This window comes from Polyodon spathula, chromosome 20, assembly GCF_017654505.1.
Source record: "Polyodon spathula isolate WHYD16114869_AA chromosome 20, ASM1765450v1, whole genome shotgun sequence".
Lineage (NCBI taxonomy): Eukaryota > Metazoa > Chordata > Actinopteri > Acipenseriformes > Polyodontidae > Polyodon > Polyodon spathula.
Window position 1 is genome coordinate 4459001 of NC_054553.1, and position 13514 is coordinate 4472514.

Here is a 13514-nt window from a genome sequence, read left to right on the forward strand (position 1 = left end):
TGAAGACATGAAAAGAAATATGTTACATGTGGAGATCATGAGATAAATGACCACCTCACAGTACAATTCCGGTAGTACACAAAAACATTCCATCCCTTTGGAAGCGAAAAATCTTTAGTTTAAAATCCCATCTTTGCAATTATTTTGGCTAGTTCAAGGGGTACAAACCTCAGTGTTCCCGGTTTGTATCGCCAGTCAGTCGCTCTCTCAGCACGGAAATGCTACCTTGGTTTGCGCAACACATCTCCTGGTACAATGGGGAGACAGCCAGTCTGCTTCTTGTGTGGACAGGAAGCTGGGAGGAGATGCTTAGAGTTTAAATAGAACTCGTGTTCTAAAATTAACAAGTGTGTTTTATACATTATGTTCAGGAAACAAAGGAAAATTACTGGTGCAGTAGCTGCTACTTAATTAGTTTTGTTGACTTCGAGTATTGCAGGAAAAGGGGTGGAAATTTAGCAAAATAATTAACAACATTAAACCAAATCAAGGACAATTAACAAGAATTTGTTTGCTGCAGCTTCCGCTTGCAAGGTAATTTTCTTCACTCCCCCAGAGTGACAAAACTGCCATTTAGTGACTTCTGGCCTTTCATATGCTGTTTAAGCTCTTTCACGGCTTCTTGAATAGATTTCTTTTTTTCTCATGTTGATTGCAGTGCTAAATAAAATGTGTGGTTTGCAGATTGGCAATGACCTAACAGCTATTAGACGGTCCAAGGCAGGGCTCTTTCCTTCCTTCCAAGATATAGTGTTGGTTTAAGAATAAGTGGAGAAACTGCATACAGCCGTCCAGAGTGAATTAGTAGCGATGATTGTTATTAGAAAATGTTGACTTGGCTGGACTGGGTCGTGCTGAAATGGACGTGTTAGTTATTTAAAATTTTATTTCAGATTCCTTCTTGGAACTTTGAAAGCCTAGATGCTCAATGGGACCCCAAGATTGGCTTTACCATGTCACCTTATGTTCATAATATACTGAAATGTATAACCAATGTGAAAGGAAAGGAGACACACACCCTTTATATGCCAGTGAAAATAGGTGGGTAACATTTTTGACTGCTCTATGTATACAATGCATTCAGAGATTGTACCACATCAACAGTGTTATTAATCTCACAGTCTGTCATAGTTCATCAGTTTTATTTATTTATTGTTTTTGTAAATCATTAACAGGATATTTTACTAGCACAGATTTTTAGACAAACCAACTTGAAAACCTTGCCAGCGAACAGGAAAACTAAACTGGAATTTTTTTGTCCCAGCTCCGGACATCCTTAACTTAAAGATGGAGCCGACGCGAGTGAAGCTTCTGGCTGGAGACACACTTTCGATCAATTGCTCTGCACAGACCCATTACAATGGAAGAGTAAAATTACAGTGGGACTACCCCCGGAAATTGGTGAGAAGCAAACAGCATGTCATCAGAACCCATCCCTATTATAGCACACCACTGTCTGGGGAAATGTATAACGAGCAACTGAAAGGACAATAATGGAATCCAGATTAGTACGCATGTATAGAATACAATAATACAATACAACACAATTTCTATAGTGCCTTTCATCACAAGGATCCCAAAGAGCTTCTCACACACACACACACACACACACACACACACACACACACAGAAAAATTCATTCACACAGAAAAACCATTCAATTAAAGTCTAATACAACATTTATCATGCAAGCAGATATTTAAAATGTAAAGTCAGATAGGATTTTTATTTCTCTAATTGAATGTTTTCTTTCTTTAGTTAAACGGTTCAGTCACACTGACAAAGAGCATGGACAGGTCAACCCAGGTCTACACAACCTACAGCAAGCTGGTCCTGCACAATGCCACCATGGCAGACAGAGGCACTTACACATGCATCGGAATCAACAAATACAAAATGGATGTATCCACCAAGGTCAATGTCTATGGTAAGCTTGTACTGTTGGGGAAATGCACCACACAGTAAAACAAATCCTTCTTTGGCTCCTGTCTGCAATAACAAGTGTAGTGTGTGTGCTGGGTCAGCAAAAGGCTAGACGTCTTTATATATACTTATTGCTCCAATAACCTTAAATGAAAGAGAATTCTTTTTTTTTTTTATCAATTTACACACTTTCCAACATCTTCCTTTTAGATCCAGTGAACTAAGACAGAAGGAGTTTGTTCTGCACCATGTCTCTTCTGATTCCTAAGAGCCAGACTCCAGGCAATAACTCAGTCTCCAGACTGTGCTGTAGTTTATAAAACACTCACTTACTTTTATATCAGCAGAGCCCCATCACAGTGACTTGATTACTGCTTGTGGTCGACCCGTACAAATCTGTCATTGTTATCTGTAACCCAAGTGCATCGCTGACGGGTCACCTCTGTGGTTTCAGAACATCCTTTCATTAACGCTACTCATAAAACCAGACCTGTTATTGAAGTCCATGAGGGGCGGAAGAAGCTGAGAATCGTGGCGAGGGTCAATGCATTACCAGCCCCAGAGATTGCATGGTAAGAATACACTGCAAGATTTTCAGAGCTTTCAGATACTGGGTCTATAGTGATCTTGAGTAATATTTAGTTATAAGAAATGGGAAGAAAATATATAAGGAGTGAAAGCAATGCACTGACCAGTGTCACAAGTATAATGAAATATATGTTTCTTTCAGTTGTGTTTTCTGTCACAAATTAACATGTGTTTTTTCCCCCTTTGTTTCAGGTACAAAGATGGTTTCCTAATTAAGGAAAACCACACCTGCTACAAGCAAAATGACTCTATTCTCAGCATCAATGACATTAAAGAAAAGGATGCTGGGAGATTCACCATTGCTCTGAGCAATAAGAAGCATGGTTTATATAAGAACCTCACATTCACACTGATTGTCAATAGTATGTATAACACTTTCATAATATTACAATCAATGCCAAATGTGATTAATGACATTGTCACACAATGATTAGGAATTAAACTACACTGTTCACGATGTTCATGCTTCAGTTATAATGTTTTGCACCATTTCTAGGGAAAGTATGTTTTTTTAAGCGATCACCAGGCGTGAAAGTTTATTCTTACTAGTTTTGTGCAAAAAAAAAGAACTAGGCATTAGAGGAGTTCAAATGACATTTCTCACTGGAAAAAATATTTCCTGTGATTTTAATTTCAAAACATCCTTTTATTAACACGTTTTTTGTTTTTTTTAAAGATTGTGGTTAAAAGTTTTTCCCGTTTGGTTGAAAAACAGTCAAGAAAATAATATCCACTCAGCTAATGATTTTCCATACATTGTTGTTCTAGGTAGCGTTCAAGGTAGTTTTTTGGAGGTATCTTTTAACCCAAGTAATGCCTTACTAAAAACACCACTGAGAGTGTCATGCACTCTGAGTAGGATAGAAACAAATGCATCATTTTTCTATAATACAGTGCAAGCCAAACGTGCCGTTTAATTTGTGTTCTGACCTGAGATCAGACTCCAGAAGAAAGGGCAATGAAACCACCCCCTGAGCTATTTCCATTTCATGAGTGGTAGCCAGCCAGATTGCTTTCTGGAAAGTACCAGGATTTTTTTTTTGGTCTTTCAAATAGCCTAATCATGCAACTCAACGTGTTTTTTTTTTTCTTTCAGAAATTTTGCAGCTTTCCAGTTACGATTGTAAAAAAAAAAAAAAAGAAAGAAAGAAAGAGAGATTTATTGTTTGCACATTGTCCTGTCGCAGCCAGCTAGTGTAACGGTATTTTTATTGGAATGAAAAAAGGCAGAACTTGTTGAAAACAATGCAATGGAAATCTGATAGCAATTAAGAAAGTATTTCAAACATCATGCATCATTCTTTTGAAGTCAGCCTGCTCAAAACCTTGCAACAAATCCAATGTTTTATTTCACATGCACAGTGGGATATGTTAGGGCAAAACTGACCAGAGGAAAATGCTATTTTAACAGAATCAGCGCCTATAACAGCAACACACGACTGCTACAGGCTGAGACTCCTTGAAAGATAACTAGCCTACAGTAAACCTGCAGTGACAGTGCAGTGAGTTGGTACAGACAGCCTAGTGTAGCTGTTAGAAGGCTTGTCACACCTTCATTTGCAATAACAATGCCGTGTATAGCTACAATCTACACTCATATTGCTGCACAATTTACTGCACAAAATACTATCCCTTGTGTGCCTCTGTGGGCCCTATCTTTAATGATGCAGCGAATATGTATGGAGCTGCTCTTCAGCGGTATTTTAATCTCAGAGGGACATTAACACAGACCTTGCCCATGCCTAAAAAAAGCATTCCAGTTTTTATCATGTTAACGTAGTGATGTGCTTTCAGCGAGGCCGCAGATCTACGAGGAGGAGGTGGCGGCTGTAGATCTGTATCCACACCAGCTGGGGGAAGAGCAGCGCCTGACCTGCACTTCATACGGTGTCCCTGCCCCCCAGATTTTCTGGAATTGGCAACCCTGCAATCCTGATCCCTCCAATACTGTGTAAGTCACGCCATGCTCTCAAACCCAGCGATCCTGATCCCTCCAATACTGTGTAAGTCATGCCATGCTCTCAAACCCAGTGATCCTGATCCCTCCAATACTGTGTAAGTCATGCCATGCTCTCAAACCCAGCAATCCTGATCCCTCCAATACTGTGTAAGTCACACCATGCTCTCAAACCCAGCGATCCTGATCCCTCCGATACTGTGTAAGTCACGCAATGCTCTCAAACCCAGCGATCCTGATCCCTCCAATATTGTGTAAGTCATGCCATGCTCTCAAACCCAGCGATCCTGATCCCTCCAATATTGTGTAAGTCACGCCATGCTCTCAAACCCAGCGATCCTGATCCCTCCAATACTGTGTAAGTCATGCCATGCTCTCAAACCCAGCGATCCTGATCCCTCCAATATTGTGTAAGTCATGCCATGCTCTCAAACCCAGCGATCCTGATCCCTCCAATACTGTGTAAGTCACACCATGCTCTCAAACCCAGCGATCCTGATCCCTCCAATACTGTGTAAGTCACACCATGCTCTCAAACCCAGCGATCCTGATCCCTCCAATACTGTGTAAGTCACACCATGCTCTCAAACCCAGCGATCCTGATCCCTCCAATACTGTGTAAGTCACACCATGCTCTCAAACCCAGCGATCCTGATCCCTCCAATACTGTGTAAGTCACACCATGCTCTCAAACCCAGCGATCCTGATCCCTCCAATACTGTGTAAGTCACACCATGCTCTCAAACCCAGCGATCCTGATCCCTCCAATACTGTGTAAGTCATGCCATGCTCTCAAACCCAGCGATCCTGATCCCTCCGATACTGTGTAAGTCACACCATGCTCTCAAACCCAGCGATCCTGATCCCTCCGATACTGTGTAAGTCACGCAATGCTCTCAAACCCAGCGATCCTGATCCCTCCAATATTGTGTAAGTCACGCAATGCTCTCAAACCCAGCGATCCTGATCCCTCCAATATTGTGTAAGTCATGCCATGCTCTCAAACCCAGCGATCCTGATCCCTCCAATACTGTGTAAGTCACACCATGCTCTCAGTGTGGTAACTATTACCTCTTTCTCTCTCTTTCCTTCTCTGTCTTCTATTATAATTTAGTGCAAGAATTATTTGCTTGTCATGGTGAAACTTGTTAATTTGTAAAAACCAATAAACCAAATAATTTAAAAAAGTAAATAGTTTAGATTCTGATAAAATACAGGGAGGAATTTATAACTAATTTAGAAGCACCCTGAGATTTCTGAATGTATATTTACAACTGAAAAAAAAAGAAGCAGAATTGCTGTTTCCCGAATCCTTCCCTTGCGGTCCAGCTGTTTCTTGTAGCTGGAAGGGGAGTGGCCTGGCTTTCTCCTTTTGTGATGTGGGCCGGAATCTGGCTCCAGAACTTCTTTAGCACATTTCTAAGTTCAGCCTCTTTAAGTTTTGTGAGTTGGAGTAAATCCCTTTCGCACACTGGAAGCCAATTCTTATGTATTGGCAACTTTTTATATGACTTCGGGGATTAACCGCTTTCACAGCTGAGATCGGATCCGTTCCAGGGAAGGACGATTTTAAAACGGGATTTCTTCTAATGCCATTTCAGTGTTTTAAATGACCATTCTATGGTTCTGTTTCGACAATACTGAGGATTTTCCCCCCTCTGTCCAAATAGCACATGGTGGCAACAGTTTCTGTAAATATAAAAAAAGGCACAGCACCATGAAGGGCCTTATAAGCGATAAAATCGGTCCTGAATTGAACAAGACGCCAGTGCAGTGCTTTAAGAACCTGAATGATGAGTCAGCTGATGTAATTTACAGTACAGTAAGCAATATTGATCTAAATCAAATTGTTTCATGTAGGGATAATGTAGGAAGTCAATGTGCCAGGCAGTGTCTTTGGTTACAGAGGAAGTCCAAAGAGGAGAGTCACACAGCCTGTTAATTCCAGGCAGATGACCACTCATTGCTTATTCATAAAGTCAGAAGACTTTATGATGTAACAGCCTAAACTTGGCTTACCTCTCAGCTTTAGTTTATACAAAAAGGCTCAGGCTGCCATTAGCACGTCATAAAACTGTGAAACCCTTATTGATCAATGATCTAAGCTTCAACTGGGCAGCATTCATTGATAAAGTGAACTTTTATTTTGAACTTTGTTGAAGGATACATTCCAAAGATGTATAGTAAAGTCATTACCGTCACACACTGCACTGTAAAGAACCACTGTTATTAATCACAGAGCAGCTTGCAAGGAAAGTCTGGGAAGGCGATCAGTAGCCTCTGCCTATTATAATGTTAGGGATTGAAACTCGAACTCTGGCCTCCAAAAGAGCCTCCAGTCTCCATTATCTGAGAGACTAAACACATCAGAACCCAAGTGGGTTCACTCATCGAACAGAGAGAACTAGTTCAAGACGCTTGGCTGTCCTCTAAATAAATAGTCCGCTAATCAATCAAAACAGACTTTCGAGCATTTGATTTTGTCCAACCAGAGTGTGCATGGGCTCAGTCTATACAGCACCAGATTTCAAACAGTTGACTCGCTGTGTTTCAAGAAAACAGCTGTCCCTTCCCTGTATTGCACCGTATCGCCCTGCTTGAACGGAGAACACTGCATCCAACCAATAACAGTGCAGAGCTCGTACAGACCTAACGAGGAATGTTTCAAGGGGCTGAGGGTCAAGTCAAGCACAGCACTCTGAAGATGGTTATCAGTGGAGTGAGAAATCTGCTGGCCTGCCTGGCCCCTGACCTACACCAGCTCTGAGGCTGTCCTTATCTGAGCCGCGCAGGAGGTGCAGATTTCCTGTGTGAAGTGACGCATGCCTGGCCTTCCTGTTGTTCTCCCACTTCCTCCCTTACCGCAGCTCCATTCCCAGCAATCCAATTGTTTCTCGCTGTCGGACTGGCCCCTGGGTTACAGAACTTTGCTTCCTTTCCCCTGAGACGCACTCTTGAGACTTGTTGTCTGTACCCAGAGGGGGCCAGTCACCAGGGTGGGGTTCCCAGCCCCTTGTCTCACATTCTGATGAGCAATACTGTGTGTGCCTCCCTCACTGATAGATGGATCTCAGAACTGTATTAGTGCCAAGGTACTGTCAAAATGACTGGTGTTCCCCAGGTTCTGTAACACTATCTACCTGTCTCTTCAAGCACTCAATCAGTAAGTTATACAGTGTAGATAAGTAGTGTGTTGATATCTGTAACTTGGTATAGCCCAGTTTCCTTTCCTGGAGCTGGGAGTTATTAGGTCTTTATATGGAGGTGTGTAAATATCTTCTTTTTTTATCACTGCAGATGTGAAAAGCAGGAGGCACAGCAAGTCCAGGTTTGGACAGGAGGCAGTGAGGAGGACCTGCACATGACCAACAGGATTGAGGCTATTGAGAATAAAATTGAAATCCACAAAGGGAAGAACAAGGTGTGTGTCCCTGGACCTCATAACGGACTGGTCTGTTGGGAAATGCAAATACCAGTTCAGTGTAAAAATGCAAAAAAAAAAAATGCAGTTCATTAATGTGAGGAATGCAAGGTTCATCTTGCACTGGTTTTAGTGTGGATTATTGAGTCTTTGGCCATGTTTGCATCTGCACCATGAAGCCAGTCTATAAAAACAATCTCATTCTAATCTCAGACTGGGGCTGCCGCCAGTTCCATCTGCAGTCTGCAATCCAATTAAACCAGCGGATTACAGCAAATATACAGGACATAGGGATGAATAAACATACAGGACATAGGAATGAATAAATATACATGGACATAAGAATGAATAAATATACATGGGATGAATAAATATACAGGACATAGGGATGAATAAATATACAGGACATAGGAATGAATAAATACACAGGACATTGGAATGAATAAATATACATGGACAGGGATGAATAAATATAGCTCTCGGGATGTGTATTATTATTATTATTATTATTATTATTATTATTATTATTATTATTATTATTAATAATAATAATAATAATAATAATAATAATAAATCAGCTGCATTATAAAGACACTTGAATAAACAAAACGCTGCCTGCACACGTTTGTAAAAAATGCAATATGTATTTTGTTAAATAACTTTTCTTTAATAAAATAACGAACAGATGGTCTGCCCGGCTAGGAAGCCAGGAAATTAAAAATCCATAAAGAGTGGCATTAGACTGGCATCCTCATGTTACCACTGTATTCAGAAGTATTGAGACTGGCATCCTCGTGTTACCACTGTATTCAGAAGTACTGAGACTGGCATCCTCATGTTACCACTGTATTCAGAAGTATTGAGACTGGCATCCTCATGTTACCACTGTATTCAGAAGTACTGAGACTGGCATCCTCGTGTTATCACTGTATCAGAAGTACTGAGACTGGCATCCTTGTTTTATCACTGTATTCAGAAGTACTGAGACTGGCATCCTCGTGTTACCACTGTATTCAGAAGTACTTGGACGCCAGCTCTCCCAGTTGGTGGTTGCAAATGGTCAGTTGATTCCTGTAAATGCCTGCTCAGGAACATTGGTTTTACAGCAGGCAGGGTAACATACTTTTTGGTGAGTGTAATGTAACCCTAAAATGAAGATTTATTGTTAACATTATAGGCCCAGGTGATCAATTACTGTAGAGTCAGTTTCTGGGACTCATTTCCTGTGCAAATGCAGCTTGTAATAGACCACTTACACCCAATTTAAATGTACTAAGCCTACACCTCCGTCCACATCAGACACGACTGCAGTATAACAAACGAAAGAAAGCTTGAGGTTGGCTTAAGTAAAATCATCAGAAGGGGCTATTACCGATAATCTCTGGTAATTGATCACTGCTGACTCGTGTACTCTTGGCATAGTCTCAAACAGCTTGGTTACCTCAAATCAGTTAATTAAGAGAACGCTAGACCGCGTCCTTCAGTGTTCTTGCTTAAATACACATAAGGCCTGGCTGGTATAATTATTACAATAGGGCACCCTGGAGAGCTTGTTACCAAAGCCAGTCACCCCAAACTTAATTAGGTGGACGGCCAAGTTTATTTAAGCAAGTTGATCAGTTTTTAAAAGGGTCTATGTGGGTAATAAGCTCTCTAAAGAGCCCTATTGTAATAATTATACCAGCCTGTATAGTGTTTTGTAAAGGGGGATGGCTCTGAGGTTGCTGTGGACTTTGGGGAAGATCTAGAATGACATGAATAACGCGGAAGGACCACATTTACGAGGGCTGGTGGCGACTGTGGTCATGCTTTATGGGGGTCAGGGCTAGGGGTCACTGATAGCAAAGGAGTGGGATTCATTTTGAGTAAAATTCCTCTCTTGCCATCTAACATAAATCCAATTCTGATCAGCTCAGATGTTAACAGCTACAGAAGGTCTTTTATGGGACCTTCAGTTCACAGTGAAATTAATAGTAAGGGCACTGAAGGCCGCGGGACTCATCTGGTAAGGCAACAGTTAAGTGAACAGAGCTCCCTGTGCGAATAGGGTCCTGCCTGTCACCACATACTGGGGAATCCAACAAATCAGACTATTATACAGAGCTGCAACCACGGGTAGGGGAACTCAGCTGGAAACAGCACTAGGAAATCACCTGATGGCTTCTGCTGGGACACAGTGGAATGCCTCAGGAAGGCAGCAGAGAGTTATTTATTCTCTTTCTTGGAAGTGGGCTGCATGGGCTTGATGTCTGAGACTGGCATACAAAAGATCATGAGGATAGAAACCCTCCAAAAAGCCCCTACGTATCGAGTCTTGTCTCAGTTTAGGCTGCGTTGAGTCACCCTGAAAGTTTCTAACGGTTTTCATTTCAAATGCCGCGTCCAGTCGTGGTGTAGCTGTTTTTACCTCTTCTTGTTTCCATGTTGCTTTTGCACGCCTCATGCAAGGAGTACTTCAGGTCAAGGTTTTGGCATGTGGGTGTAAACAAGATTAATTTTGTATTGCACCCACCGCCAACAGTAGAATTGTACACTGATGGCTGTGGGCAGATTTGCAAGATAAAAATAAAAATAACTTCTTGATGAAGAATGCAACAAGTTTAAATGATTTTATTTGCAGATCCAATGGGGAAAATCACTCTTCAACCAACTGCATGTCTGCCTTTCTCAATTTCTCTGAATTCAAGTCCCAGTAATAATGATGGAGCATTGTTTTTGTCCTTTCACTTGACTGTCAAGCTTCCAGCTAGCAATCTTCAAAAGTTCAAACATAATCCGATCTTATAAGGATGTTTTTAGAATGTGAATGAAACCAGACGGCACGTAGTTCCAGTTTTAAACAGGCCGAGTCTGAGCAGAGCTGTATTTCGTAATGCAGTTCATGGATCTACATTTGATGGTGATCAAAAGCACCAGATCAAAAAATATTATAGTTTCAGACTGTAGCTTCTGCTGTTTGATATCAAGTCACAAGCCTCCAGCCGTGCAGTGAAAACAAAGAAAAAGAAAGTGTTGGGATAAATAAAATATTAAACTTAAACAAAACAGGCCTGTTGGAGAACGTGTTAATATTCGCTATTGTGTCGCTCTGTTATTGGGAACCGACCCATTACAATGATATGCAAGCTTAGCCTGGCCCAAGCCTATCCATGATCTATTATTGTGTCTACTTAAGTCATTGGGTCAGTCTGTCTCAGACAGGGAAAGATACACACATTATTGAATGAGCAGCACATCCAGCCCACAGGAGGCACTCCGCGTCAAAACAGTTTATTTTCATAGACTAATCCTCTGACCATATCCAGAAATTATATTGCATTTGCACTTGCCAAGCAAAGGTAGTTTTCTGTGAGAAAAGACTGGGGAAGATAGCAGAAACGGTTGTCTACTTGACTTTCACGTTTCACCATGTATACCCTAGGGCAGTGTTTTCCCAGCCCTGTTTCCCAGCCCTGTTCCGTGTCTGCTGGCTTTCATTCCAACGCAGCGCTCAATTGCTTCTTCAAACCCTTCATTGAACTAATAAAGTGATTAACTGGGCAAATTTTCCCGTTATTTTCAAGCTCTTCATTTAAGTTGATACGGTTCAATTAAGCAATTGAGCGCTGCGTTAGAAGAAAAACAAGGAAGAGGGTTGGGAAACACTGCTCTAGGTTACTTAAAGGAAAAAAAAAAAGATCATGGATTAATGTCTTATAACTAGTCATGTCTTGTCTATGGCTTTGCATGGATCCAACAGTAGAGTCAGACAATATGTACAAACTCTGTTTTTCACCCATTCCTCTGTGCACAGCTGATGAACACATGTGCAGGCATCTGTATTGGTAATCCTCATTATAATGTGAGGGTCACTGTCACTCATTATTAACCTTCTTAAAGACTTATTAAACTTGTGTCAAAATGAATCAAATCTATCTTATATGCAATATTATATACCATAGAGATTGAACTGGCGTGTACATTTTACCTCTGTCATGTTGTGCTTTGTATTATCTCTACAAGCATATAGCCAAAAAGACATTTGATCTGCTAAAATACAATGCTGCTATTTAATGTGTGTGGTACTGTACTGCAGAAAAGAAAGCTGTATTCGTTTGATGTCTCAGTTGTATTTTATACAGTGTATTTCTGCTTTCTGTTAACAGACTGTGAGCACTTTGGTTGTAGCAGAGGCAAAAGTGTCTGGAACTTATCAGTGCATTGCTTTCAACAAAGAAGGCTTTGACAAACGCAATATTGATTTCTATGTAACAGGTAGGTAATGCACTATACTGGCTACAACCAGGTACTGTAATAGTCTGAAAAGGACGGGTCAGCTGTGGGTACAATCATGCGTTCACCCTCTTTCTCTATTGGTCAGGGAAGCCATGGCCGATAAAGTGCAGGAGACCACAAGAGAAATCAAAACCCTGTGATATATTCATCATAGTACAGCATGGTGAAGGAGGGAATTACTCCAGTGATATATTTCTGATAGGTAAAAAAAAAAAAAAAAAGTACAGTACTGCAGTATTCAGGGTTATTACAGTAGGAATGAATGGTTGACAAAGCTGCTTGGGGTTCCTCAGAGAAGAGCTGAGTAATTAACTTATTTGTTAAGGCTGAAGTGCTGTAGCCAGTGAATGAAAATGCCCCAAGCTGTTGAAGTGTATGTTCAGTTTATATATTCAGTTGTCGCCACTGATGGGGGGGGGGGACAGACGCTCTTTAATAATCTTTAGACTTCTCAGTTCAAGTCACATTTCTGCAATGAAAGCTTGATGTTGTGTTAACTGAAGGATTGAGATGTATCAAGGTTTCACATTCCCCTTAGAAAGTAGCTGCTTAATGTCAGTTCTTATAGGTGGACTGTACCTGCAGGACATGTTTTCTGTACATCTGGAACTGCCTCTTTGTGACAGCTCAAAACCATTGGAATACGTACTTCACTATTTGAGGCATCAGATTCTGAAGGGCTCAGGAAATTCAAAAGAATTTGCCAGAATAATATAAAAGTACAGGTTTCCCATATGTTGAAATGTCTGGTGCTATAATGAAGATGCATTAATAGTCTGTACTGCACACTCATATATGCAAACCAGATTAGATAATTATTTTGACCATGCTATTCCATTTAAGATATTCTTGCTCATTAATACAGTATGTCATTTGAAAACAGACTCCTATATGAAACACTGAAAGAGAAAATAGTTACATAGATCTACCCATTCGTTCAAACAGCCTAAGAAATGATTCCATGCATCTTACCTGTCGTGTGCTTCCATTCACTGTGTGTGTCTTTAACTGAGCACATGTTATCAAAGCAAAAATGTCATTTAGGGTTAAAAGATTGTATCTGGCACTGGATATGGTTGTATGCTTTCCTTTCAGATCGTAACGCAGGTCATTTCAAGCCAGCGTTGTCTCTGGGGTTGAAGCACGTTACTGGCTGTCATGCATGTCAGTCATAAGGAGAAGCAGCTGGAAAAAAAGTTGGAAAGTTGGCTATTGGGGAAATGAATCAATAATAACTGTGCAGATCTATGGGAGGATTTCCTTTAAAGTGGTTTAAGTCCATGGAAACCAAGACAAAACATGCATGAATTACATGAAGCACGATCCATCTGAAATGCAGATCAAACGAGT

General features: G+C 40.8%; 1 protein-coding gene across 2 annotated transcripts in view; it reads left to right on the plus strand.

The window, feature by feature from the left end:
• The window catches only part of kdrl (kinase insert domain receptor like), a 53705-nt gene that overhangs the window by 14680 nt on the left and 25511 nt on the right, over positions 1-13514 (plus strand). For both annotated transcript variants that reach the window (XR_005946879.1, XM_041219580.1), the window contains exons 5-12: positions 894-1041; positions 1265-1401; positions 1759-1927; positions 2378-2495; positions 2704-2873; positions 4306-4462; positions 7766-7889; positions 12035-12143. Coding sequence is in view for 1 of the 2 variants with exons in the window: in XM_041219580.1 (XP_041075514.1) it covers positions 894-1041; positions 1265-1401; positions 1759-1927; positions 2378-2495; positions 2704-2873; positions 4306-4462; positions 7766-7889; positions 12035-12143 (1132 nt within the window). In the remaining variant the exon portion in view is untranslated. The remainder of the gene's footprint in view (positions 1-893; positions 1042-1264; positions 1402-1758; positions 1928-2377; positions 2496-2703; positions 2874-4305; positions 4463-7765; positions 7890-12034; positions 12144-13514) is intronic.